Consider the following 26166-nt stretch of genomic DNA (forward strand, 5'->3'; position numbering starts at 1 on the left):
TCCTATCTGTGTTACTCTAAAAGTTCACTTAATAATGAAGTGAATTATAATGTCATTCTACCACATCATCGAAAAGGACTCAAATCAATACTCTGATTTTTAAATCCTTTATTCTACTCTTTAAGATAATGATTCTTCTGGACACAAGTTGAGAGTAACCAGACGTTGAATGCTAGCACTTGCCAGCCCCTTCCATACCTGTGGAAGCTAATTTGTCATGCTGTCATGACTGGTGTCAGCTGAAATCTCCACTAACGAGGGGTTTCTTACACTGGATGCAAATTTGAGATGGGAATGAAAAAGCAGGTATAAATATGCAAAGAGGCAGATATTCCAGTTCATAAATGCCTTTCTGAAATCTTGGTTAAAAAATAGTTACAGATGCAGATGTCTGTTATCATTCTCTCACTCAAAGGCACTTATTAGATTTCTCTTTCCCTTTAACATTGTGCGAAGGGAATAACATTTAAAACCACGCATTAGATAAAGGTACGGTAGACAAGAATAGTGTATTTAGTGGGATGACAAAGCTGGGGGACGGAGAACTGTCCATTGTGGGGAAAAGGCCCATATCTTTGAAAAGAGAAAGTTACACTAAAAGAGGGGGAGGTTTAGTAGAATTTGAGACCGTAGGAATAGTTCTTGGCATGATGGCATGAGGAAAAATTCTGCAGTAACAACTACCTGGAATCTAGAACTACGAATTTTATTTCTTTTCATACTAAAAGTTGAAATGTTTACTATATTAAAGGTCATCTTAGACTTTAGAGGTTTTGATTTTGGTTTTGCTTTTTTCCTTTCAAACCAGGGAGTATAAAGAAATAGGTGACCAAGGGGCTGCAGCTCAACACTTTAAAATAATTATTATTCTTTAGGTTTTAGGAAAGTTAGAGTAGACATGAAGACAGAACACAGATTCCTGGTCGCATGTCTAGGACATTTCATTAAAGAAAATCTAAGGCTTGTCTTCCTTTTAAAACGAATTTTTTTCTTTTCCCTTTGCATTTCTAATTCCGGAAAAGGTCACGGCAGTGAATAAATACAACCCTCCCCCAGAAGTGGTCGCGGCCCAAGATCACATGACCCATGTTTTCAACAGCATGATGCAGCCACAGAGGATCTTTGACAGGTATTCCTTAGGGACCCTTTGCGTAGAACTCGGGGTAGCCAGCACAGGACAACCTCATCATTTCCCTAGCCCTCTATTTTGTGACCCATTCCTTTCTCACCTCTCTGAGGGAGGGGATCAGGTCTTTATTTAACAGGCTGTGTAGTCTCAGATATAGCATATATTATCATCACAGGTTTGAATATGGGGCTCACTTGTTGGCATTTTCCCAAGTGTGGCGATGAGTAGATTCAACTTCCCTCTTTCATCTGGACCCTTGAATGGTGGCTAGCCTGTAACATAGGATGGTGAAATGAAAAAGAAAAAAAGTTTGCTAACTTTTCTGCTGTAGGATAGAACCACAGACCTTAGACTCATTAACAGAGAATTGTGATGATCTCTATCCATTGTCAGTTTCTCCTTAGCTGTGCGTGAATGCTAGATACCCCTGCCAAAGAGCGCCCAAGACCGCAGGTTCTACGTTAGAGATCCCTAGAAGGAGGCCCTCTTCACCTAAGGGAAACCCGAAACAGTCTTTACAGTGATTGCCCTGAGCCCCAGGCAGCCTAGCAGGGAGAAGTCACCCAGCTTGGTTGAACACAGGAACAGAATCTCTCACCTCTGAGTTCGAAGACAGATTTACCAGGATTTCTCCATATCTTTTTAAACAGTCTGTTGGAGCAGATGGCCATTTACGCTATAAGTATAATACAGAAATTCTATCAATGCCCAAAGGCGTTTTAAAATTCCTTGTAAAATCTCTTGGTTATAAATGGCTTCTCTTCTTCATGTGGTCTGCTCCTGTACTTCACACGGTTGGTTTCCCACAGAGAGAAAATGTTTTATTTTGCATCCAGGGTATGATTTTTTACATGTAATTTAATAATGTAGACGTTGACAGTTTTATATATTTATGGTAGCTCTCTAGGTGAAATGATTTATCATTTATTTGCATACATCTGGAAAAGCACATTTGATTTAAAAGAAGGGCATTTATGTCCTCATTGTATTTCTTTTCTAGTTTATGAGATTGCTAGTTGTTTCATGATTTAGGGTACATTTATATAAAAATATGTATCAAAGAAATTTACAGCAATGTCTGATAAACACGTATTTCTGGATCATTTCTGGCTGTCAGGCAGAGAAGAGCAAATGGCCAAGCAGCCCCAGATGCTCCGGGATAGAGCAGGGCTCACTCTGAAAAGCTCATGGAGGCAGGAGCAGGGGTGCCATGCCCTGCCCACTCTGGGTCAGGACACAGCTCCCTGGCAGCCCCAGGAGTCAGGAACCCTAACTCTTGGTCTTGGGACTTTTAGGCTGTGATATTGGGGAATCACTGTCCCCTCTTCTGGCGGGATTGGGGTGAGGATCCAATATTGAAATGACACGGCAGAACCTTGACTCTGGCCTGGTAGTCAGTGATAGCTTTCTTGCTCTCACCTATGACAGGGTTCTCCGGGCTGATCTTGTACAAGCCCTGTCCAAACTCTGGAATCGGCCATTTCTCCAAGAAGCCCTGGTTTGTTTCAGTGAGGAATGGTATTTCCCAATCATAATGTGGGTGCTAGAGACAAACGTGGCACTGGGTTGATCATTGTTTCCAGGTCTTTTAGTGGACAGAGCTAGGAATATATTTCCTTCCCTCCCTCCCTCCCTCCCTCCTACTCCCCCTCCTTTCCCTCCTTTCCCTCCCTTCCCTCCCTCCCCTCCTTCTTTCCTTCCTTCCTTCCCTCCATTCATTGATCCATCTATCTATTCTTTCTATCTATCCATCCACCCATCTTGCCTCTTTGTACCTACCTATTACATCTGTTCAATTTTTTATATCTATCTAATCTGTATCTAGATAGATCCATCTATAGACAGATGGTAAAACACCTCCTGAATTCGTATTGGTACGATTCAATTTCAAGACTATAGTTGAGCTTTTACTTAATCTCATCTCTGTTACATCTATATCTCCTTTTCTCCCTCACCAAAGACACAGAGGAAGATGGAATTAGAATATCCCGTAATTGCTCTTTTTTAAAGTCCCATATTACAGCACAACAGTATCAGAATACCAGAAGTAATAATTACTGAAAACATGAAAAACATATTTTGTCTATGTTCCTCCCATTAACCATTCCCCCATTGTTTTTTATTGTGGTAAAAAATATATATATATAAAACACATAAAATTTGCCAATTTAACCACTTTAAAGTGTACAGTTCAATGGCATTAATTATATTCACAATGTTGTGCAACCATCACCACCATCTGTTTCCAAAACTTTTTCATCAGCCTGAACAGAAGCTCTGTAAACATTAGGCAGTAACTCCCCATTTCCTGCTACTCCCAGTCTCTGGTCACTTCCAGTGTACTTTCTGTCTCTATGAATTTGCCTACTGTATATATTTTATATAAGCATCAATCACTCCATTTCAAAAATAGTGTACTGTATTTATATTGTCAGAACATATATCCATCACACACTATACTTTCTCCTTTGCTGTCATTTAGTCTTAGTTTTCTGGGTAATGGCATATTTATTGCTCACTGCCAGCCCTTACAACTGATGCCTCCTCTTGAGTCATTTTGGTTGTATGAAGCTTGTTCTCTAGCAGATTCCTTAGGAAGAGCTGTGGAATCAGTATCTCTTGAAATCTTGCATGTTGATAATATTCTCTGCCCTTTACACTTGGAAGTCATTTTTGCTATATGCAAAGTCCATGGCTCACACTTTTTCCCTTGAGAATATTATAAGGGTTTCTCCATTTTCTTTTAGTGCAAAATATTGCTGTCAAAAAACTGGTGACAATTTAATTTTCTTCCCCTTATAAATCATGTGTTCTCTTTTTCTAGATGAATAATCCCCCCAGCTTTTTTTAAGTCCAGTAATTTTACTAGACTATGTCTTGGTATTATTGTTACAACATTTATAGCCCAGTTGTTCTAGGCTAATATTCTCAGGTATGTTGTATAGTGTTATTATTTTTTTTTAATTTCAGAAAGGTTTTCTTGAATGACAGTCTTTAATATTTGTTCCTTAGCTTTGGTTTTCTTCTTCAGGAAGGTCTCCTTTGCCTATCCTCAATATTTGTCACTTTCTCTCAAAATTTTTTCCTTTAATTACTTAAAAAAATTATTTCGAGGTAATTTTAGATTCACACGCAGTTGTAAGAAATAATACAGAGAAATTCTAGATATCTTTCACCCAGTTTCCTCCAGTGGTAATATCTTGCTTAGCTAAAGTAGAATATCAAAACCAGGAAGCTGACATTGATACAAGCCACCAACCTTATCAAGTTTCATCAGTTTTTTTTTTCTTTTTTTCGGTACACGAGCCTCTCACTGTTGTGGCCTCTCCCGTTGCGGAGCACAGGCTCCGGACGCGCAGGCTCAGCGGCCATGGCTCACGGGCCCAGCTGCTCCACAGCATGTGGGATCTTCCCGGACCGGGACACGAACCCGTGTCCCCTGCATTGGCAGGCGGACTCTCAACCACTGCGCCACCAGGGAAGCCCAAGTTTCACCAGTTTTGCATGTACTCCTGTGTACATTTAGTTCTATGCGATTTTATCACATGTGTAGATTCATATGAGCATGACTCCAGTCAAGATACAGGAGTTTTGTCACATGGAACCCTTTGCTTCCCTTTTATAGCTACAGCCACCTCCCTCCTGCTCATCTTCCCTAACATTTGGCAACCAATAATCTGTTCCCCTTTTCTGTAATGCTGTCATTTCAAGAAGGCTATATAAATGGAATCATAGAGTATATGTATAACCTTTTGGGGTTGACTTTTTTTTTTTTTTTTTTTAACTTAGCCTCTGTCGAATATATCAATGGTTCATTCCTTTGTATTGCTGAGTAGTATTCCTTGGTATGAATGCACCGCAATTAGTTTAACCAACCATTGAAGGACATCTGGGGTGATTCCAGTTTTTGACTGCTACAAATACAGCTTTTATGAGCATTCACGTGTAGGCTTTTGGACATTGCAGTTTCAGCCTGCCTGCTTTCTGCTGGATACCCATTGTTTTGGGGTTCCCTTGTTCTCTGACGCTGCCCATTGCTTCCTCCTTCTTCCTCTTGCCCAGCTTCCAGTGCCATAAAAGTCTTGCGGGTTTGTGGCTTTTCATCTGGTTTGTTATCCACGTTTTCCATGGGCTTTTGTTCTCAAGTTTTTCTGTTTTCCTGTGAGTATTCAGAGAGATTGAAAAATTATGCTGCATTGCCCCCATTCTTCACAGAATCTATACCTCAACCATGATTTTTTTCAAAATATTATATTTTATTGCATATTTCTAGAATTTGTGTCTTGAGTGGAACCCAAACACTTCAGCTCTGCATGTTGCAAGAGATTTTATATAAATTAGTCCTTTGGTCTTTTAGACCAGAAGCCATGCCGAGATTCATGTATCAGCTCTTACTTATTAGTTGTTACTTTGAGCAAGTTAATTAACCTCTCTGTACTTCAGTTTCTTTATGTGTTAAGTGGGGATAATGATAGAATCATCTTCATTAGCTTCCTGTGATAATTAAATGAGGTAATGCATGTAAGATGCCTAGAATAGCACCTGGCATATAGTAATTGCTCAGGTAAATTTCAGTGTGATTACTGTTTTCTTTACACATGAGTATTCTTTTTTTTTATTGGAGTATAATTGCTTTACAATGTTGTGTTAGTTTCACATCTGTGTTCTAATTCGATAGATACAGATGTTAAAGTTTACCTCTCAGAGGGCAGTCTTATTTCTTTCATTTTGAAGTTCTTGCGGGGAATACTTTATCAACCAAGAATTAATATCTCTTACCATATTTTTTCTTTAAAAAATCCTGTTAAGGTAAATTTTTTTGCTATTTTGCAGTCGACTTGCTTCTGAAAGTAGGACCATCCTTCCATAGAGTGTCTACATATAGCAAATGCTGGATTACTGGATTAATTGTGATTGTGACATGGACACTTTACACACTGGATGCATTAATATGCATGTCTGCTCTGCCCTGTTGCAGCACCCTTCCTAGTCTGGACGCCCCTTATCCCATGTTGGTATTAGCTGGTCCTCAAGCATGTGGTCAACGAGAACTCGCTCACCGCCTCTGCAGACAGTTCAGTGCTTACTTCAGATACGGGTAAGTTTCTTTATTGGCTGGTAAGGCTGTAAAATGTCGGATATTGCTAATGTTGGCCATTAAAATGTACATAGAAGGCTTATGAGCTTCTTTGCCAGTTATTACACTGTGATATTCACTGTATTTTTTTTTTTTTTTTTTTTCTTTTTGCGGTATGCGGGCCTCTCACTGTTGTGGCCTCTCCCGTTGCAGAGCACAGGCTCCGGATGCGCAGGCCCAGCGGCCATGGCTCACGGGCCCAGCCGCTCCGCGGCATATGGGATCCTCCCAGACCGGGGCACGAACCCGTATCCCCTGCATCGGCAGGCGGACTCTCAACCACTGCGCCACCAGGGAGGCCCTATTTTTTTTTTTTTACTTTAATCCTCCAAATGTTTTACTTAATTCAGTGACAGCCGAAATCACGCTCCAAGGTTTGAAAATACACGTGGTCGTAATCAAGCATTGTGGTGTTGGAACACGGGCACCTCCTCTTGCCATGTGGTGTGACAGCATGAATCACAATGTTGTGATGATGGTGGGTGGGTCTGCGCACCGGTGACAGCCTCTCCTAATCTCTGTTGGAGCTCACGCTGCCAGCATGTCAGCTGCTTTATTTCCACGCGGATCTTTCTCTTTTGAGGCATATTTCAGAAGGAAGGAAAGAGAAATGGCAGCAAAAGATTTCCTTTTCCTTTCCCTCAGGTTAGCATTCAATACACTTTCAGTTTTCTGGAGCAGATATTTTGCTGTGTGGTTCCCTAATGACTCAGTTAAAATAGCAGAATATATCCAAAAGACTAGAACCATCCTAGAAAATCTTCAGCTGGATTTACAGACTTTTTAAAGGTGTCTGGGTCTCAGATTTAGTTATTGCTGTGACCTTTTAAACTGGTTTCCTCTTTTATTTTTTTATGTATGGCAAAGACATTACTGTTAGATAAGTGATGTTTGTCAGTGAGCTGAGAATGTGACTGCAAAGATATATAGGACAGCAAGAAAAAGAAATGCGAATTATTTTCTAATGCTGTTGCATACAGGTTCCTTCCCTTAAGCTACACATATTCAAACAATGTAAATACTATTTTAAACAGGTCCAGTTATCTAGAGATCTAAAATTACATCCCTCATTCGAACAACTCTAGAATACAAATACTATAGAATAATTTACTCATTAATATATTCTAAACACCCTGAAGCAACCAAAATAAATTAAAACTTAATATCAGAATTAAAAAGTACAGAGTGTCATTATGCTCATACAGCGGTACTGAACCTGTTTCAAAAGATAAGTGGAGCACAGTGAATGGACGATCAAATTAGGGCAAAAAGGTGTATCCTGACTATCGTGCTAATGTGTAAACCTGGAACCTTTCAGCAAACCAAAGCTTTGCTGAAGACTTTGGTTGCATAAAGACTTACATAAACCAAAGCTTTCCCTGGTTAGAAGTCCTTTCACATCTCTGACACCAATTCTGTTGCAAATGGTTCATAGCCTATCCTTCATATTTGTTTTTGATATGCGCTCTGAGGCACGCTGGGCCAGATGTGCTCTTAAGGGTGTTTATTAACTCATCATCAAGATTCTGATCCAGTGGCCTCAACATTCTCACCTGGATAGGCCCCCTCAATGTTCATTTTCATTAAATCCTGCTTTACCCCTATTAGAATGTCTATCCGTCATGCTTGGGATGATGTATTTAATGCCTGTTTCCCCTGCTCGACTGTAAGCCCAGTGAGGGTGGGGACCAATGTCAGCTTTGCTCACCACTGAGTTCTCATTGTTCAGCAGAAGGCTAGGAACTTAATAAATGCATGAGAAATATTTGCTAAATGAAAGACTAAGTGATTGAATGGATGGATGAATGAATTAATGGTATTATATGCAAAATTTAGTGGGAAGTAACTGTGGTAAGAAGCATAGGTGGTTTTTCCCAACCTCCACTGATGGATACATGGAGAGCTGAAGGGATTCATTCATTTGTTCATCCATTCTTTCAATAAATATTTATTGAGTTCTTCCCATGTGATAGCTCCTGAAGATACAGTGGGAACAAGATCGGTGAGGCCCTTGCCTTAATGAAACTTGTAATCTGGTCGGGGACTCAGACCTCAGTTAGCATCATATGCAGTTTGTGTGGAGGCACAAGATGACAAAACATAATCCTAAAATTAGCTTCCTGCTCCTATACTGTCACTGTTGCCACTGCTGTTTTTCTTCTCTGGATGGGATTAGCGGCAAGGGGAAAGACACCCATAAATACCCCACACTCATGCATCCACTGCCCTCACAGGCTCAGGAGCCTTGCCTAACCATGCACGGGCACCCTCATGGGGGCAGAGGTCAGGGCTTGTTCAATAGAACATCATTCACCAAAGCAAGGATCAGAGAGCATATCACTGGATAAGAAAAGGTATTAAGGAGCTAGTAATTTCAAGCATTGAGAAAGTCAGATAGTACTACTATTATAGGCAGCAACTTTCTAATTAAAACAAATGGTAAAACCAGAGCACATCCTCAGGGGCAAGTCATTGCTCTTGCTTATTTTATTTATTTATTTTTTGAATTTAATTTTATTTAATTTTTTTATACAGCAGGTTCTTATTAGTCATCCATTTTATACACATCACTGTATACATGAAAATCCCAATCTCCCAATTCATCACACCACCACCACCCCACCCCCCTGCCACTTTCCCCCATTAGTGTCCATACGTTTGTTCTCTACATCTGTGTCTCAATTTCTGTCCTGCAAACTGGTTCATCTGTACCATTTTTCTAGGTTCCACATATATGCGTTAACATACGATATTTGTTTTTCTCTTTCTGATTTACTTCACTCTGTATGACAGTCTCTAGATCCATCCACGTCTCTACAAATGACCCAATTTCATTCCTTTTTATGGCTGAGTAATATTCTATTGTATATACTGCATCTTCTTTATCCATTCATCTGTCGATGGGCACTTAGGTTGCTTCCATGACCTGGCTATTGTAAATGAACATTTTGGTACAGGACTTTTTTTGAATTATGGTTTTCTTGGGGTATATGCCCAGTAGTGGGATTGCTGGGTCATATGGTAATTCTATTTTTAGTTCTTTAAGGAACCTCCATACTGTTCTCCATAGTGGCTGTATCAATTTACATTCCCATCAACAGTGCAAGAGGGTTCCCTTTTCTCCACACCCTCTCCAGCATTTGTTGTTTGTAGATTTTCTGATGATGCCCATTCTAACTGGTGTGAGGTGGCACCTCATTGTAGTTTTGATTTGCATTTCTCTAATAATTAGTGATGTTGAGCAGCTTTTCATGTGCTTCTTGGCCATCTGTATGTCTTTGGAGAAATGACTATTTAGGTCTTCTGCCCATTTTTGGAATAGGTTGTTTGTTTCTTTACTATTGAGCTGCATGAGCTGTTTATATATTTTGGAGATTAATCCTTTGTCCATTGATTCGTTTGCAAATATTTTCTCCCATTCTGAGGGTTGTCTTTTCATCTTGTTTATGGTTTCCTTTGCTGTGCAAAAGTTTTGAAGTTTCATTAGGTCCCATTTGTTTATTTTTCTTTTTATTTCCATTACTTTAGGAGGTGGATCAAAAAAGATCTTGCTGTGATTTATGTCAAAGAGTGTTCTTCCTATGTTTTCCTCTAAGAGTTTTATAGTGTCCAGTCTTCCATTTAGGTCTCAAATCCATTTTGAGTTTATTTTTGTGTATGGTGTTAGGGAGTGTTCTAATTTCATTCTTTTACACGTAGCTGTCCAGTTTTCCCAGCACCACTTATTGAAGAGACTGTCTTTTCTCCATTGTATATCCTTGCCTCCTTTGTCATAGATTAGTTGACCATAGGTGCGTGGGTTTATCTCTGGGCTTTCTATCTTGTTCCATTGATCTGTGTTTCTGTTTTTGTGCCAGTACCATACTGTCTTGATTACTGTAGCTTTGTAGTATAGTCTGAAGTCAGGGAGTCTGATTCCTCCAGCTCCATTTTTTCCCCTCAAGACTGCTTTGGCTATTCGGGGTCTTTTGTGTCTCCATACAAATTTTAAGATTTTTTGTTCTAGTTCTGTAAAAAATGACATTGGTAATTTGATAAGGATTGCATTTGGGCAGTATAGTCATTTCACAATATTGATTCTTCTAATCCAAGAACATGGTGTATCTCTCCATCTGTTTGTATCATCTTTAATTTCTTTCTTTAGTGTCTTATAGTTTTCTGCATACAGGTCTTTTGTCTCCCTAGGTAGCTTTATTCCTAGGTATTTTATTCGTTTTGTTGCAGTGGTAAATGGGAGTGTTTCCTTAATTTCTCTTTCAGGTTTTTCATCATTGGTGTATAGGAATGCAAGAGATTTCTGTGCATTAATTTTGTATCCTGCAACTTTACTAAATTCATTGATTAGCTCTAGTAGTTTTCTGGTGGCATCTTTAGGATCCTCTGTGTATAGTATCATGTCTTCTGCAAACAGTGACAATTTTACTTCTTCTTTTCCAATTTGTATTGCTTTTATTTCTTTTTCTTCTCTGATTGCCATTGCTAGGACTTCCAAAACTATGTTGAATAATAGTGGTGAGAGTGGACATACTTGTCTTTTTCCTGATCTTAGAGGAAATGCTTTCAGTTTTTCACCATTGAGAATGATGTTTGCTGTGGGTTTGTCATATATGGCCTTTATTATGTTGAGGTAAGTTCCCTCTACGCCCACTTTCTTGAGAGTTTTATCATAAATTGGTGTTGAATTTTGTCAAAAGCTTTTTCTGCATCTATCGAGATGATCATATGGTTTTTATTCTTCAATTTGTTAATATGGTGTATCACATTGATTGATTTGCATTACTGAAGAATCCTTGCATCCCTGGGATAAACCCCATGTGATCCTGGTGTATGATCCTTTTAATGTGTTGTTGGATTCTGTTTGCTAGTATTTTGTTGAGGATGTTTGCATCATATTCATCAGTGATATTGGTCTGTAATTTTCTTTTTTTGTAGTATCTTTGTCTGATTTTGGTATCACGGTGATGGTGGCCTCATAGAATGAGTTTGGGAGTGTTCCTTCCTCCGCAGTTTTTTGGAAGAGTTTGAGAAGGATGGGTGTTAGCTCTTCTCTAAATGTTTGATAGAATGCACCTGTGAAGCCATCTGGTCCTGCACTTTCGTTTGTTGGAAGATTGTTAATCACAGTTTCAATGTCATTACTTGTGATTGGTCTGTTCATATTTTCTCTTTCTTCCTGGTTCAGTCTTGGGAGGTTATACCTTTCTAAGCATTTGTCCATTTCTTCCAGGTTGTCCATTTTATTGGCATAGAGTTGCTTGTAGTAGTCTCTTAGGATGCTTTGTATTTCTGTGGTGTCTGTTGTAACTTCTCGTTTTTCATTTCTAATTTTATTGATTTGAGTCCCCTCCCTCTTTTTCTTGATGAGTCTGGCTAATGGTTTATCAATTTTATTTATGTTGTCAAAGAACCAGGTTTTAGTTTTATTGATCTTTGCTATTGTTTTCTTTGTTTCTATTTCATTTATTTCTGCTCTGATCTTTATGATTTCTTTCCTCCTGCTAACTTTGGGTTTTATTTGTTTTTCTTCTCTAGTTCCTTTAGGTGTGAGGTTAGATTGTTTACTTGAGATTTTTCTTGTTTCCTGAAGTAGGATTTTATTGTTATAAATTCCCCTCTTAGAACTGCTTGTGCTGCGTCCCATAGGTTTTGGATGGTCATGTTTTCATTGTCATTTGTCTCTAGGTATTTTTTGACTTCCTCTTTGATTTCTTCAGTGATCGCTTGGGTATTTAGTAATGTATTGTTTAGCCTCCATGTGATTGTGTTTGTTTACGTTTTTTTGCGTGTAATTCATTTCTAATCTCATAGCATTGTGGTCAGAAAAGATGCTTGATATGATTTCAATTTTCTTAAATTTATTGAGGCGTGATTTGTGACCAAAGATGTGATCTTTCCTGGAAAATGTTCCGTGCACACTTGAGAAGTAGGTGTAATCTGTTTTGGGATGGAATGTCATATAAATATCAATCAAATCTATCTGTTCTACTGTGTCATTTAAAGCTTGTGTTTCCTTATTAATTTTCTGTTTAGATGATCTGTCCGTTGGTGTAAATGAGGTGTTAAAGTCCCCCACTATTACTGTGTCACTGTCGATTTCCTCTTTTATAGCTGTTAGCAGTTGCCTTATGTGTTGAGGTGCTCCTATGTTGGGTGCATATATATTTATAATTGTTACATCTTCTTCTTGGATTGATCCCTTGATCATTATGTAGTGTCCTTCCTTGTCTTTTATAACACTCTTTATTTTAAAGTCTATTTTATCTGGTATGAGTATTGCTACTCCAGCTTTCTTTTGATTTCCATTTGCATGGAATATCTTTTTCCATCCCCTCACTTTCAGTCTGTATGTGTCCCTAGGTCTGAAGTGGGTCTCTTGTAGACAGCATATATATGGGTCTTCTTTTTGTATCCATTCAGCAAGCCTGTGTCTTTTGGTTGGAGCATTTAATCCATTCATGTTTAAGGTAATTATCGATATGTATGTTCCTATGACCATTTTCTTAATTGTTTTGGGTTTGTTACTGTACGTCTTTTTCTTCTTTTGTGTTTCCTGCCTAGGGAAGTTCCTTTAGCATTTGTTGTAGAGCTGGTTTGGTGGTGCCGAATTCTCTTAGCTTTTGCTTCTCTGTAAAGCTTTTGATTTCTCCATCGAATCTGAATGAGATCCTTGCTGGGTAGAGTAATCTTGGTTGTAGGTTCTTCCCTTTCATCACTTTAAGAATATCATGCCACTCCCCTCTGGCTTGTAGAGTTTCTGCTGAGAATCAGCTGTGAACCTTATGGGAGTTCCCTTGTATGTTATTTGTCACTTTTCACTTCCTTGCTGCTTTCAATAATTTTTCTTTGTCTTTAAATTTTGCCAGTTTGATTACCATGTGTCTCGGCATGTTTCTCCTTGGGTTTATCCTGTATGGGACTCCCTGTGCTTCCTGGACTTGGGTGGCTATTTCCTTTCCCACGTTAGGGAATTTTTCAACTATAATCTCTTCAAATATTTTCTCAGGTCCTTTCTCTCTCTCTTCTCCTTCTGGGACCCCTATAATGCGAATGTTGTTGCGTTTAATGTTGTCCCAGAGGTCTCTTAGGCTGTTTTCATTTCTTTTCATTCTTTTTTCTTTATTCTGTTCCACAGCAGTGAACTCCACCATTCTGTCTTCCAGGTCACTTATCTGTTCTTCTGCCTCAGTTATTCTGCTGTTGATTCCTTCTAGTGTATTTTTCATTTCAGTTATTGTATTGTTCATCTCTGTTTGTTTGTTCTTTAATTCTTCTAGGTCTCTGTTAAACATTCTTACATCTTCTCGATCTTTGCCTCCATTCTTTTTCCAAGGTCCTGGATCATCTTCACTATCATTATTCTGAATTCTTTTTCTGGAAGGTTGCCTATCTCCACTTCATTTAGTTGTTTTTCTGGGGTTCTATCTTGTTCCTTCATCTGGTACCTAGTCCTCTGCCTTTTCATCTTGTCTATCTTTATATGAATGTGGTTTTTGTTCCACAGGCTGCAGGATTGTAGTTCTTCTTGCTTCTGCTCTCTGCCCTCTGGTGGATGAGGCTATCTAAGAGGCTTGTGCAAGTTTCCTGATGTGAGGGACTGGTGATTGCTCTTGTTTAAATTATCTTTTGTTTTATTCTTTACCCAACATATATTTTATTGATATTTAATTAAATGGAAAAAAAGGCCTGAATACAGTCTCATTTCTCTGCCATTTCCTTGAATCTTTTCTTTCCCTCCTATTTATCTTGTTTTCTCCAAGCATTTTGTTTTCCTTTTTAAATTGCATTCACCCAAGACCAAGACATTCAATGCAATTTTCACATGCTAAGTTGCATATCCGATGTGTAAGTATTAGAAACATGGCTCGGTGGTATAACAAATATTGGAGTGGCTGAGAGATTGTGCTCTTGTCCAAGGATCTGATTTTACTATTTGTTCTTGGTTTTAGAAATAGGTTGGATGTTCTTTCTTTACTTGTATTAGTTATAAGTGGCCTAGAGATAGGCATTTTCTGCCTTCGGAGTCTCTCCATTTATTTCCAATCTTAATAGTACCATACAAATCAGTGGCTTCCTAGAAAAGTTCTGGGTAATGAGAGAACAGAAAACAATACCAGCACGCCTGTTTATCTTCCAGATTTAAGGCCTTGAAAGTGATCTGAATAGTCACGAAAGCAAAACAGTATACTTCTTCCTTAGATCTCTATTTTATAGCAATCTCTATTTGTGTAACCTTTTTCATGATCTTGACCACTAACTATATTTTATTTTTAGCACTATAATACGGTAAAGTAAAAGCCTGCCGCTATTTAGCTAAATGACATGGTATGAGCTATAGCTCCCCAAGTGCCATCTAATCTAATGTCTCTTTATACAGGTGTGACAGACGAGTAGAATGGTTTATTTATTCCTTCAGTCAGTGTTTCTTGAGCACCATCCATGTGCATTGTACCAGTGATAAAACTGTAAAACAAGCAGACATGAGTCTTGCCCTCCTGGCAGCTTACACTCTACTGTGAGATTAGATAAGTAAATGCTAACAAGACAGTTTGATGGGTGCTATGATGAGGGAAGTAAAGAGCCTCTGTGACAGGAGAAACTAAAGATAAGTGGGATGTGAGATTTGAGACGGGGGGGATGGGTGCCTGAGATCCAGGCAGAAAGAACAACAGGCACATTTGAGTTTTTTGGCTGCGTTGGGTTTTTGTTGCTGCGCACAGGCTTTCTCTAGTTGAGGCAAGCAGGGGCTACTCTTTCGTTGTGGTGCACAGGCTTCTCATTGTGGTGGCTTCTCTTGTTGTGGAGCATGGGCTCTAGGCACGCCGGCTTCAGTAGTTGTGGCACACAGCCTCAGTAGTTGTGGCACATGGGCTTAGTTGCTCCACGGCATGTGGGATCTTTCTGGACCAGGGCTCAAACCCGTGTCCCCTGCATTGGCACAGATTCTTAACCACTGCGCCACCAGGGAAGCCTGGCACATTTGATTAATGGAAAGTACACTGTAGTGTGGCTAAGCTTGAAGCATGGAGGAAGATGGCAGAAGACCAGAAAAACAGACAGGGGTCTGATCATAAGGGGTCTCTAAGCAGGGGAGTGTCATGATCACACTGCATTTTAGAAAGTGTCCCCTGTGGGCAGTTTGGGAGGGGGCTTGGGGAGGGAAGGCTGGAGATGAGGAGACTGGTTAGGATATAGTGACAGGTGATAATGGCATGAATTAGAAAGTGGTATGCAGTTACTGGAAAGTGGACAGAGTAGTGGCTTCCTGGAATTTGATACTCAGACACAGTACGTGCTGGAATCTTCTCTGTTTGTGATCTCTTAAATTGTGTCCAGCAATTTATTGACATATGTTTGCATTGGGCATTGGGACCAATTTAATTTGCCTACCAAATGCCCTAGGAATACCTGGGCTTTTGTGGACACCCAGTGAAAGAGTTCCCTTACTAACAATATGGCATGCTATAAATGTGCTTGGATTTGGATGTGCTCACAGCCAAGCCTCTGCCTAAATATCTGCAGTAACAAGTTCATTATTTCTTGAAGCAATCTGGTCCAGAGTTGAGATTCTAAATCTGCATGCTTCTGAATCACACTGAAAACATTTCTACTTCCTCAGCTGCCTGCTAGCTCTTCTTAGACATTGTTTCTTCTTCCTCTTACATTTTCCTGGATTTAGTAATATTTCATTATTTGGCCTGGCCTTCCAGATTCCTTTCCCTCCTGATCATCTGCTCCTCTCCATGGACTTGGTTTGTTAGGATCCTCAATGACAGCTGGCCAGTGACTTGGCCTTTAAGAATGTCTGACTCACCCTTAGACTTTCAGTGCCTGTGTTGTTTCTGGGGTTAATCGCTAACACAGCTCTTTTGTCTGTTAAATGAAACTAACAGGGAGTATGGCTCCCATTACAAACCATGATTTAATTAATTTACCATGATTTAACTGGTAAATAATAAACTCATGGAAATGTAAATTACAATTGAAATTATATTTAGACAGGAGAGAGGAACAATGTTGAAGGTGAGGGCCCGAGCAAATTTCTTCGTTTAAAATCTGGCGTCATGTTTTTCTGAGTTTAATGAAACATTGCTTTCACTATGAAGTATTTCCTTTTTAAGACATTCATATTTGGGCAGCATACTACACAGCGAACATTTCCATATGTGAAAATTGGATGACAGATTCAAAAAACAGCAGGTCATCTTAGGTCCTTCTTAATAGAAAGTTCCCTAGTGGATGCTGGTTCTGTCATAGCTTTCTCCATGTCAGTGAAGCCATCTCTTTATTTACCTGCCTAGAAGCTTCAGATTGCTTCTTTGCTTTGTCTTCCTTTTAGAAATTCTGAAAAAATCCCTGCTACTCAGTTCCTTTGTTGGAAAATGCAAATTCAGTGCAGCGTGTATAGGCTATGCTAAGGGTGTGTGGTACAGGATGCCAAGTCAGCGAGTTATCTGTCCTGACTGTCAAGGACACCAGTAGACAGAAAGTCTCAGGTCCCTGCCAAGGGGTATAAAGAAATTCCAGTGCATGCAAACAGCACAACAAACGTCATGGTGTTTTGACAGCCTTCTCTTAAAATGTGCTCTTTCCTGTGTATACAATTTAAATGTAATGTTAAGACCTTTACATTTATAGTATAGCTAATTCTTGATTTTAAGGAAGGGGAACAGCGGTATGAATTAGAAAAGTTTGTCTGTCTTTGACTTTGACGTGGAGAAGATTCTGAGGTTGTGAGTTTACCCTCTTAGTGTGATACTAAAAGGACTTGACTTTGGTGTCATCCTGTGGTTGTTACTTAGTCACGTTACTTTACTGCTGTGCCTCAGTTTCATCATCTGTAAAATAAAAACAGTAGCACCTACCTCATGTCTTTTTGTGAGGAGTCAATGAAATAGCATGTCAAGTGTCTAGCTACTTGCATCTCCTGTTTTAAAACCATAGGGTAATCTAAAAATCAGTTTGCGTTCCCAGAACTTAACATTGGGAAGTCAGCATGGTCTGAAATCAACAGTCCTGGGCTAGATGGGAGCCCCATAGTCTAGTTCTGGGACCGATGCTGGCCTGCTCTGTGGCCTCGGGCAAGTCATTTTTATAGTCATCTTAAAATGGAGCTCATCACAGCTGCCATCCACTTCACATGTTCGATTAATTCATTCATGTCACAAATATTTAGTAAATGCCTACTGTGGGCCAGGCATTGGGAATGCAGTGGCCAATAAGATCAACAAGATAAAGTCCTCTCCTCATGAATTGTATGTCCTGCTGGAGAAGATAGGGAAAAAATAGATAAGAGAAGGCAATTTGGGTGATGGAGAGTAATTGGGGGCGTGGTGGGCTGGGGTAGGGATGCTATTTCAGGTAGCGGGTAGAAAAGGCCTCTCTGGTTGAGCTGAGAATGCCTTCAGTGTTGGAATCATGGCTTCCCGTGGGAGGCTCGCACACAGTACTGATAAGTGTGGCAGGAATGAGGAATAAGCTGGTCTCTGCCCTCAAGCAGTGGAGGAGATGGGGCCCTGAATAAGGGGCTGGGAGGAGTTGGTGGCAGGCACTGAGGCTCCGGGTGGGTAAAGAAGAGGTGCAGAACCCAGCCACAGGGGGTCAGGAAAGGCCTTTTGGGGGTGACCCTTAAGTTGAGTCCTGAAGACAAGTGGGCTAACCTGGCAGAGGAACGGGGAGGGACGCGTTACAGAAAAACCCCATAGATCAGAGAGAGCATGAAAGCACTTGGGTGGAAAGTGTATGGATAATAAATACCGTTATACTTCTTAAAGTATTATGATGTGATGTCAGAGGTGGTGATTCAGAAGGTGATAAAGAACCATGAGTGAAAATTTGGTGTCGATAATCCAAAAGGTTTTATAATCCCTATGAAGTATAGCAAGTGAATGTAGGCTAACACTGCCAGAACTCAGGGTGTTCAGAATGATGTTACTTTATGTTTTGTGGATCAATTTTAATTTTTAAAAACATACTTTACACCAAAACCTTTTCCATTTTGAATTTCAAATTAGTAGAAAGAGACGAGGTTATCTACATTCTGTTTTCAGGGCCTGTCACACCACAAGACTGCCTTACTTTGGAGAAGGGGATCGGGTTGATTATCATTTTATCTCTCAAGAAGTTTTTGATGAAATGCTAAACATGGTAAGACTGCTTTTTATATTTAATGCACAAGAAATATATGTTATCTGGTAGAAATATTAGGAAATAGTGATAAGAAAGAGAATTATATCTGTGTTTTTCCTGAGAGATGTGTTCTTATTGAGTTGTTTTTTTTCTTAAACCATTTGATACATCATTGTTCACATGCTGCTTTATTTTATGATCTTGTAAATTTCCAATGACACTGAAAATATTGTAAATTTCCAATGACACTGAATAAATCGACGTTTTAAGAGAATGGAAGAAAGAGCACCGTGAAAAGATCTTGAGATCTGTGTTTATCAGGTGCTGCTCTGTTGATCAGATTTTACTCAAGATAAACAATTCCCAAAGACTTGATGTGATGCAGCAAGCTTGTGAATTGAGCACTTACCAGGGTTGGCGTGTTCTGTCCAGAGACCCCTCCCTCTGTTTGTTATCACTGGTGCTTTCTAATTGTTGTGACCCTAAACACCATTTCACACTGGTGTGTCCCAGCCAGTTGGTCTTCCCTGGACACATACACAGACTTGACCTTCCACCATAACATCCCTGTGTGAGAAGTCCTAAGTCCTGGAGGTCATTAATGCATGTGGAAGCTCTGGACAGTAGACAGGAGAAGTTTCCTCATTTCTTTGAGGTCTGTGTCTTTCCTAGGTGAGGATAACTACCCTGCCCTAGTCCATTTCACTGGAGCTCTGGGCAACCTTATTCACCCATGACTTCAGTTAAACAGAAAGAACATCTCTTATCTTCATCACTACCGATGAATCTGTAAGCCTTTTATTTTCTCTTCACCGTGGGCCTTATTTTTGTTTATATTATCATTTTTTCTATCACCAAATGAATCCTACACCACTCTTTTTTTTTTTTTCCCTGAAGCTTCCTGAAGGATGGGATTAAGGACTAGTCTATGCTTCTGCTTTTGAAAGATGACCATCCAACCAGTGATACTCTTTTTTTTTTTTTGCGGTACCCGGGCCTCTCACTGCTGTGGCCTCTCCCGTTGCGGAGCACAGGCTCCGGACGCACAGGCTCAGTGGCGGCCATGGCTCACGGGCCCAGCCACTCCGCGGCATGTGGGATCTTCCCGGACCGGGGCACGAACCTGCATCCCCTGCATCGGCAGGCGGACTCTCAACCACTGCGCCACCAGGGAAGCCCCAACCAGTGATACTCTTACAGCTACATCCCTGCTCCCCTCCCTCCCCTTCTCCATCCTCCATCCTTTTTCTGCCCCATCCCCAAATAATGGACCTGGCTTATACCTCAGTGCTCATAACTGTGGAGCATTTAAGCATAGGCTCTGCAGTTGCCACGAGTTTAATTTTGAATGACCAGCTTTACACATGGTGCGTATTTTCTCTTGCATTCACAGAGAAACCCAAGTGAAAAAACCTTATAATCCCTAGGCCATTTTCCCTTTAATCTTGTCAAAAGAACATCTTGGAAATTCTTTATGAGTTTCTCTCCTAGGGCTATGTCTTAGAAGTTCGGTTTTATGTACCAAGGGTACTCTGAGACTTTATATTTCTAAAAGCCATTAAGAGAAACCTGAGGAGTTATCTTGATATTAGTAAGAAGCATTCTCTTAGGACTCTTCGGGTTGAAAGACAACTGGTTCCCAAAATTGATGTTAATTTCTCTTGTTAGAGTCGGGGGCATTTTTTCTTGATTTAGTTCCACTGTTCTCAATGACCCATGTGCTCCTCTGATGTTTCATACCTTATCATATCTGTAATCAAGTAAGTCTGGTTCAGTTCCTAGTCTGAGAAATCACTGTACTTTTGTACTATATTTAGTCTTCTAGTTTTACACCCTCTATGGGAGTGCTTGTGTGTTTGAGAAGTACTCATTTTTCCTGCTTCTGCTAACATATATTACTTCACTGTGAGGGCATCATCATATTCAACTGGAATTTTGCTTCAGATCTTCTTTTCTTTCAAGTGAGCTTGAGGCAGTTTCGTGAAGAGAGACCAACCTAGAGATTAGAAACTCATGACACATTGTCAGCTGAGCCACCCACGCCCACACACTCAGCCTCTGTACACACAGCCCCTCTCCACGCACACTCCCCTAGCCAGCCTGCCCCCTCCCAAGTCACAGTACCCTTTGAGAGACAGCCCGGGCACACCCCACCCCGGCATGCCTGCTGTGGACAGTCACACCTCTCCACTCTGACAGGTACACATAGACTAGCACATGCTTCCATATACACTCCACACCCCCCCCAAAACAAAGATCATCCCCCCATGTGCCCACAGACACGTGAACCCTTCTTAAGGCCACATACACAGTCACTTACCTGCAGAGACTCTTCTATTCTTGTGGCAATAAGATCACAGATCTGGAGGTCTCTGAGATATGATTGTTGCTGTTTATTAAGGAATCCACAGGCAGGAAGGGGTGAAAGGAGTATCACCCTCCAGAAGCTGGGGGCCACTCATCTCAATTCTTAACAAATCAGTTGAACAAGGCCTGTTGTATATACACAAGTACAGTGCAAGATTTCTCCCAAACTTACATCCTTCCAGAAGATGTTTTTGGGATCCACAGAGGGAGGCCCTTGTACACGCAAGTAAACGAACTCATAGTATATATCTGAAAAGTGATTCAAATATACATTATGAAAACAGAGTGAGTCACAGTAAACAAGATAAACTATGTCATACCTGACGGGAGATTCAGGTGTCTATCTATATAGATATAGTATAGATAGTAAAAGGAAAGGAGTCACAGTATTGTCCCAAAGAACACAGTATGACCTTGAGGGAGTAAAGTAAAAGGATATTTATTGCTGGGCCTTTAACTTATAGAATATATGACATAAATGTCTTCTGATTATGGTGGATGGGGGTTTTCTTCATCACCCGCAACAGACACATCCCCCGGAGACCCACCCTCCTGAGGGACACCGTATGTCTCCTGGCCTTCTAACACCCCCCGCCAGGCAGCCCGCCCCCCAGCCACACACACAAATCTCCGGAACGTCTGGGCCAGGAGGCACAGGGCAGTATCAAAGACCCCTGACTGCTACTGTTTTTAATGATGGCGCTGCCTTTTGCTGGGCTTCAATTGATGGGATTCGGCCTTGGGAGTTTTCACTTCATTATTTATTTCAAAATCATGTTATCTGAGGAGTCACGGTGGCCAAGGATGTCCACATTTTTATTCCTTCTGTTGTCATCAGCGTCCCAGTTTAGATTAAATCTTGTTGTTTAATAAATATAGTATCATCAAAGGAAAAGTCAGACAATTTTTTCTAATACATTTATTTATTTTTGGCTGCGTTGGGTCTTCATTCCTGCGTGCGGGCTTTCTCTAGTTGCGGCGAGCGGGGTCTAGTCTTTGTTGCTGTGCGCGGGCTTCTCATTGCGGTGGCTTCTCTTGTGGCAGAGCACGGGCTCTAGGTGCGCGGGCTTCAGTAGTTGTGGCTCGTGGGCTCTAGAGCGCAGGCTCAGTAGTTGAGGCGCACGGGCTTAGTTGCTCCGCGGCATGTGGGATCTTCCCAGACCAGGGCTCGAACCCGTGTCCCCTGCACTGACAGGTGAATTCTTAACCACTGCACCACCAGGGAAGTCCAGTTCAAACGATTTTGAGAGATGCGTTTCTACTTGCTTTTCTTTTTTTTTTTTTTTGCCCAAGACTACAGTTTCAGGAAGAACTGGGCTTCCAGAATACAGACAGAAGGCAGTATTTGTACCTCAGATGACTAGAGGGCACACAGTACTGATGCTGAATACATTTGGGGCAGTTTCAGCAAAAAGCTGTGTTTATAAGGAAAAGCAGGATGGGTCTGTTTTTCATCGCTTATCTCAGGATGCAAAGGTTTATGGATGTCGCTGTAATTCATGGCCTTCAGGCTTATCTGGGAATGCAAAGCACTTGAGAATGGAAGCTTTTGGGGGAGACCTGGTGTACTGGAATAGCCTAAATAGCTGAGGCAAAGGGTGAGCTATTAGTTTTGCTTTCTCAGTAATGAAGGTTTATAGTGCAGGTTTGGCACGAAGTGGGTAAGTAAGCAAAATGATCTGTTTATCATAAGCTTCACTGCCTTCACTCTGCTCTAACATTTGGTCAGCTGATTACTTCCAAAAGCCTCATATTTTTTGGCCAGCTGGGAATTCTGAATGAATTTCTGTATCACAGTTTGGTATTAAGTTTCATCAACCCATTGTCATCCTTATACAATTGCTAATATTTATACGTTTTATGGAATCATATAAAAGTAAGACATCAAATCATTTTATTTATATTAAATTCCATGATGGCAGCTGTTATAGGAAAATCTTTGTACTTCTTACATTGCAGGGGAAATTCATTCTAACCTTTAATTATGGTAATCACAAGTATGGATTAAGTAGGGACACCATAGAAGGTATCGCAAGAGATGGTTTAGCAAGCTGTGTTCATATGGAAATAGAAGTAAGTCCTTTCCATTCAATCGATTTCTTTTTAATGCATAAATGTGTATATATATTTGCGATTGGGGAAGGGGCTACAGTGTGTGGATCTACAATGTGTAGGCCACACACTGCTGGGCCCAAGAGGAATGCATACAGATGTGTGAGATTTTAAGTTTGTAATTAGCTTAGGGGAAGCAAGATATAAATAATTCAAATGACAGGAGTTAGATTACAATACTAGACATCACCCAAATGCTATGGAGTAAAACTGCCACTCAGGATTTATTTTCTAAGTTATTTCCTCACTAAATTATCCGTTTTTCTTTTTAGAGCACTGGTCTCTGTATAAGTGATATCAGATAAAATGTCTCCTACAGGGTGTAGCACTGGTTCCCTGTCCACGCAGGACAGTGGCAGGGCCCTGCCATTGACCTTGTCCCTTTCTTCTCCAGGGAAGATGCATGGGCCTTGCTGCCATTTGATTCCAGCTGCTCACTGGTTACTATCTTTTCATACTTTGAGCAATTTAGACTTGCAGATTTCAGGAGATCTTTCTCTCTTCCTCAGTATCTTCCCCCAGTGATCTTCTGTAATTAGAATATACAGAAGTCTCTCCAAAATCAACTCCAGAGTAAAACCAGAAATTTCCTACTCATTTGTTTTAAAAATATGTGGCTTTGTTAACTGTTTGAGATCTTCAAAGACAGTTGATTGGTTTTTTGGTATTCCTTTACTATCGACTTGAATCTCCCTTAAAACTTTTTTCCTCTCTGACTTCGAAGAGCAGGAGACTGGGATTCCTTTTTGGCCCTTTGTATTGGTCTAAGTGTTGCCTTGCTTCAGTGAAACTGGTCACGTTTCTTCCAGTTCATTAATTTTCCTAACTTCAAAATCCTGCAATTCTTATCATTCTGCAGTTGACTGGTTGTACATCCTTAAGAAGGTTTACCTTGTTTCTATGCTAATTAGCCAAAAAAAAAGACCTTTTCCCTAAAATGTCTTCCTTGGACAAGGCAGAAACAAAAATTAATGCAACTTTGAGTGCAGAAACTCACCAGCTCCTGTGTTTAACTTTTTCCAGTTTAATGGTTCTGAGTTCTGGCTCCTGTTTTACTTTTTTCCTTCCTGAGAGCTTTCTCCTACTCATTTCCAAGAGGTTGAGTCCATAAACCAGGCTTTGTTCCTGACTCTTCCCAGCTAAACCATTTTTCCCAACTGTCCTTGTCATTGACTCTTGTAGACATTGTTTTTGAAAAGAGCCTGTATTTCTTCCCCCTGAATTTTCAAAAACAAAGATTTTGAACACTGAATTAAATTATTGATGGTAGGATTGAGATGGAAGAAACTTTAGAGTCCATTTGGAGTAGCTCTTCCATTTCACAGATGAGGACCCTGATTACTCAGGGAGCTTGAGGGATTTGCACAGAGTCACAGAAGCTGGAGAGCTGCAGTCCTGACCCAGCCCTCCAGATCCTCAGAGCACTACCTGCCACTGCTTCCCTGGCTGTGTGGGCTCCTGATTAGCAGGGTATCATGAGCTTGGCCTTCCCATGCTCTGGGTACAGGCTGTGAGATATGATAGGAACCAGCCAACCAGGTTGCTGGTTTAGGAACAGGAAGGGCCCAAGTTGATGACAAAAGGGTAACAGAGGAGCCTTTCTCTATGGTAAGATCTCTATCTCCTGGGGCTGCAAGGATGCCTTTTGAAATGTAGAATTGAAATTACTTTTCAGTAATAAAGAGGCAGTGAGCATACCTATTTGTCTCTAGCAGTTTTCTCTTTTAAGAGTCATATGCATTAGAATGATTAGTTAGAGGATACCCAGGTAGGACCAATTCTTATTTTTCCAGCGATAATGTGATATTTGATGAGCAGAGAGAAGTAACCTAATCCTGGGATATTTGTAGGAAACTAATAGCTCATTATACAGGTAAACTAACTTCCTCAGTACAGCACTACGTAGTATACCCATGTTGTCACGTATCTCCTAAATGATTTCTAAATTGGTCTCTGTTTCCAACTGATTATCTTTTCTTTAAATGCATAGGGTGTAAGAAGTTTAAAACACTCCTATTTTGAGCCTCGATACATCCTGGTGGTACCCATGGACAAGAAAAAATATGAGGGCTACTTGAGGAGAAAAGGATTATTCAGTCGTCTAGAGATTGAATTTGCTGTCTCCAGAGTAGACCTTTATATTAAAATTAATCAGAAATATCCAGGATATTTTGATGCAGTAGTCAATGCAGGTCAGTAACTTTCAGCAAAGTTTTATTTTTGAAGTGTAAGGTTACTGGGGAAAAATCTGCTCTAAAGTACCTTCTTATTGTTGGCTGAATGCAGTTTCTTGTGGTTGTAGGACTGAGGTCCCTGATTGCTGGCTGGCTATCTGCCAAGGGTGACCCTCAGTTTTTTGAGGCTGCTCTCAGGTCCTACCCACATGGCCCCCTCCATCTTTAGGCCAGCAATAGCCCATCAAATCCTACTCATGCTTCGAGTCTCCGCCTTCCTCTTCTGCAACCAGAAAACCTCCTTTTATGGGGATCATGTGATTAGAGTAGGCCCACCTAGATAATCTCCTTTTTGATTAGCCCAAACTCAGTTGATAAGTAACCTTAATTACATTTGTGAAAATCCCTTTGCCACATAACCTAACGTAATCACAGGAGTCGTAGCTCATCGTGTTCATAGCTTCTGCCCACACTCAAGTAGGGCCGGGGTGGGTGATTATACAAGGGTGAAGTGTCATCGGGTCTTAGAATTCTGCCTACCACAGTATTCATAAAAGTAGATCTAGTTAAAAAATCATCACCACAGATTGGCTCTATGTTGATATAATCCTGTTGCTTTAACATACATTCTCTTCTTTACTGTAGATGATCTGGATGTTGCCTACCAAAATCTGAGTCAGCTCATTAGAGAATACCTTGGATTGTCTGAGGCAACTGCCAAGAGTTTGGCTCCAACCACAGGTACTGCTCTCTCCCTTTTGTTTGTCATGGAAAGGAAAACAAATCTGTGGGTTGTTATTTGGGGACTCATCAACTAGGCTAAAGCTGGTTCTGACTCTTTAATCCCTGTACTTCCTCTGGTCCCCACAAATAAGCTGCATGAATCATCCCTCTGGACCAGTCCCTCTGCTTGTCAAGGTGAGCATAATGGACCTCACAAGACTGTCCTTTAAGGACACGCTGGGCAGTACCTTGGAGTACCTACTCATAGTAGGTATGGGTCATCCCCACAGTTCAGAACTCCACCTTCTGGAAGTTTGGCTTCTAAGGGGGCTGAGGTGGTGTTCTGCTTGACACCATTGTCCCAATCCAAGAGATTCTCTCCCCCTTTCTTTGCATTT

The 26166-nt window shown here is 40.6% G+C and overlaps 1 protein-coding gene across 2 annotated transcripts in view; it reads left to right on the top strand.

Moving 5' to 3' along the window:
- Positions 1-26166, top strand: part of LRGUK (leucine rich repeats and guanylate kinase domain containing) — a 118945-nt gene that overhangs the window by 51415 nt on the left and 41364 nt on the right. For both annotated transcript variants that reach the window (XM_082632944.1, XM_082632945.1), the window contains exons 10-15: positions 1023-1129; positions 6108-6227; positions 18314-18410; positions 22719-22832; positions 24862-25063; positions 25691-25786. In XM_082632944.1, coding sequence (XP_082489070.1) covers positions 1023-1129; positions 6108-6227; positions 18314-18410; positions 22719-22832; positions 24862-25063; positions 25691-25786 — 736 coding nt within the window. The remainder of the gene's footprint in view (positions 1-1022; positions 1130-6107; positions 6228-18313; positions 18411-22718; positions 22833-24861; positions 25064-25690; positions 25787-26166) is intronic.

The sequence above is a fragment of the Mesoplodon mirus genome, assembly GCF_964341445.2.
Source record: "Mesoplodon mirus genome assembly, chromosome: 9".
Taxonomy (NCBI): domain Eukaryota; kingdom Metazoa; phylum Chordata; class Mammalia; order Artiodactyla; family Ziphiidae; genus Mesoplodon; species Mesoplodon mirus.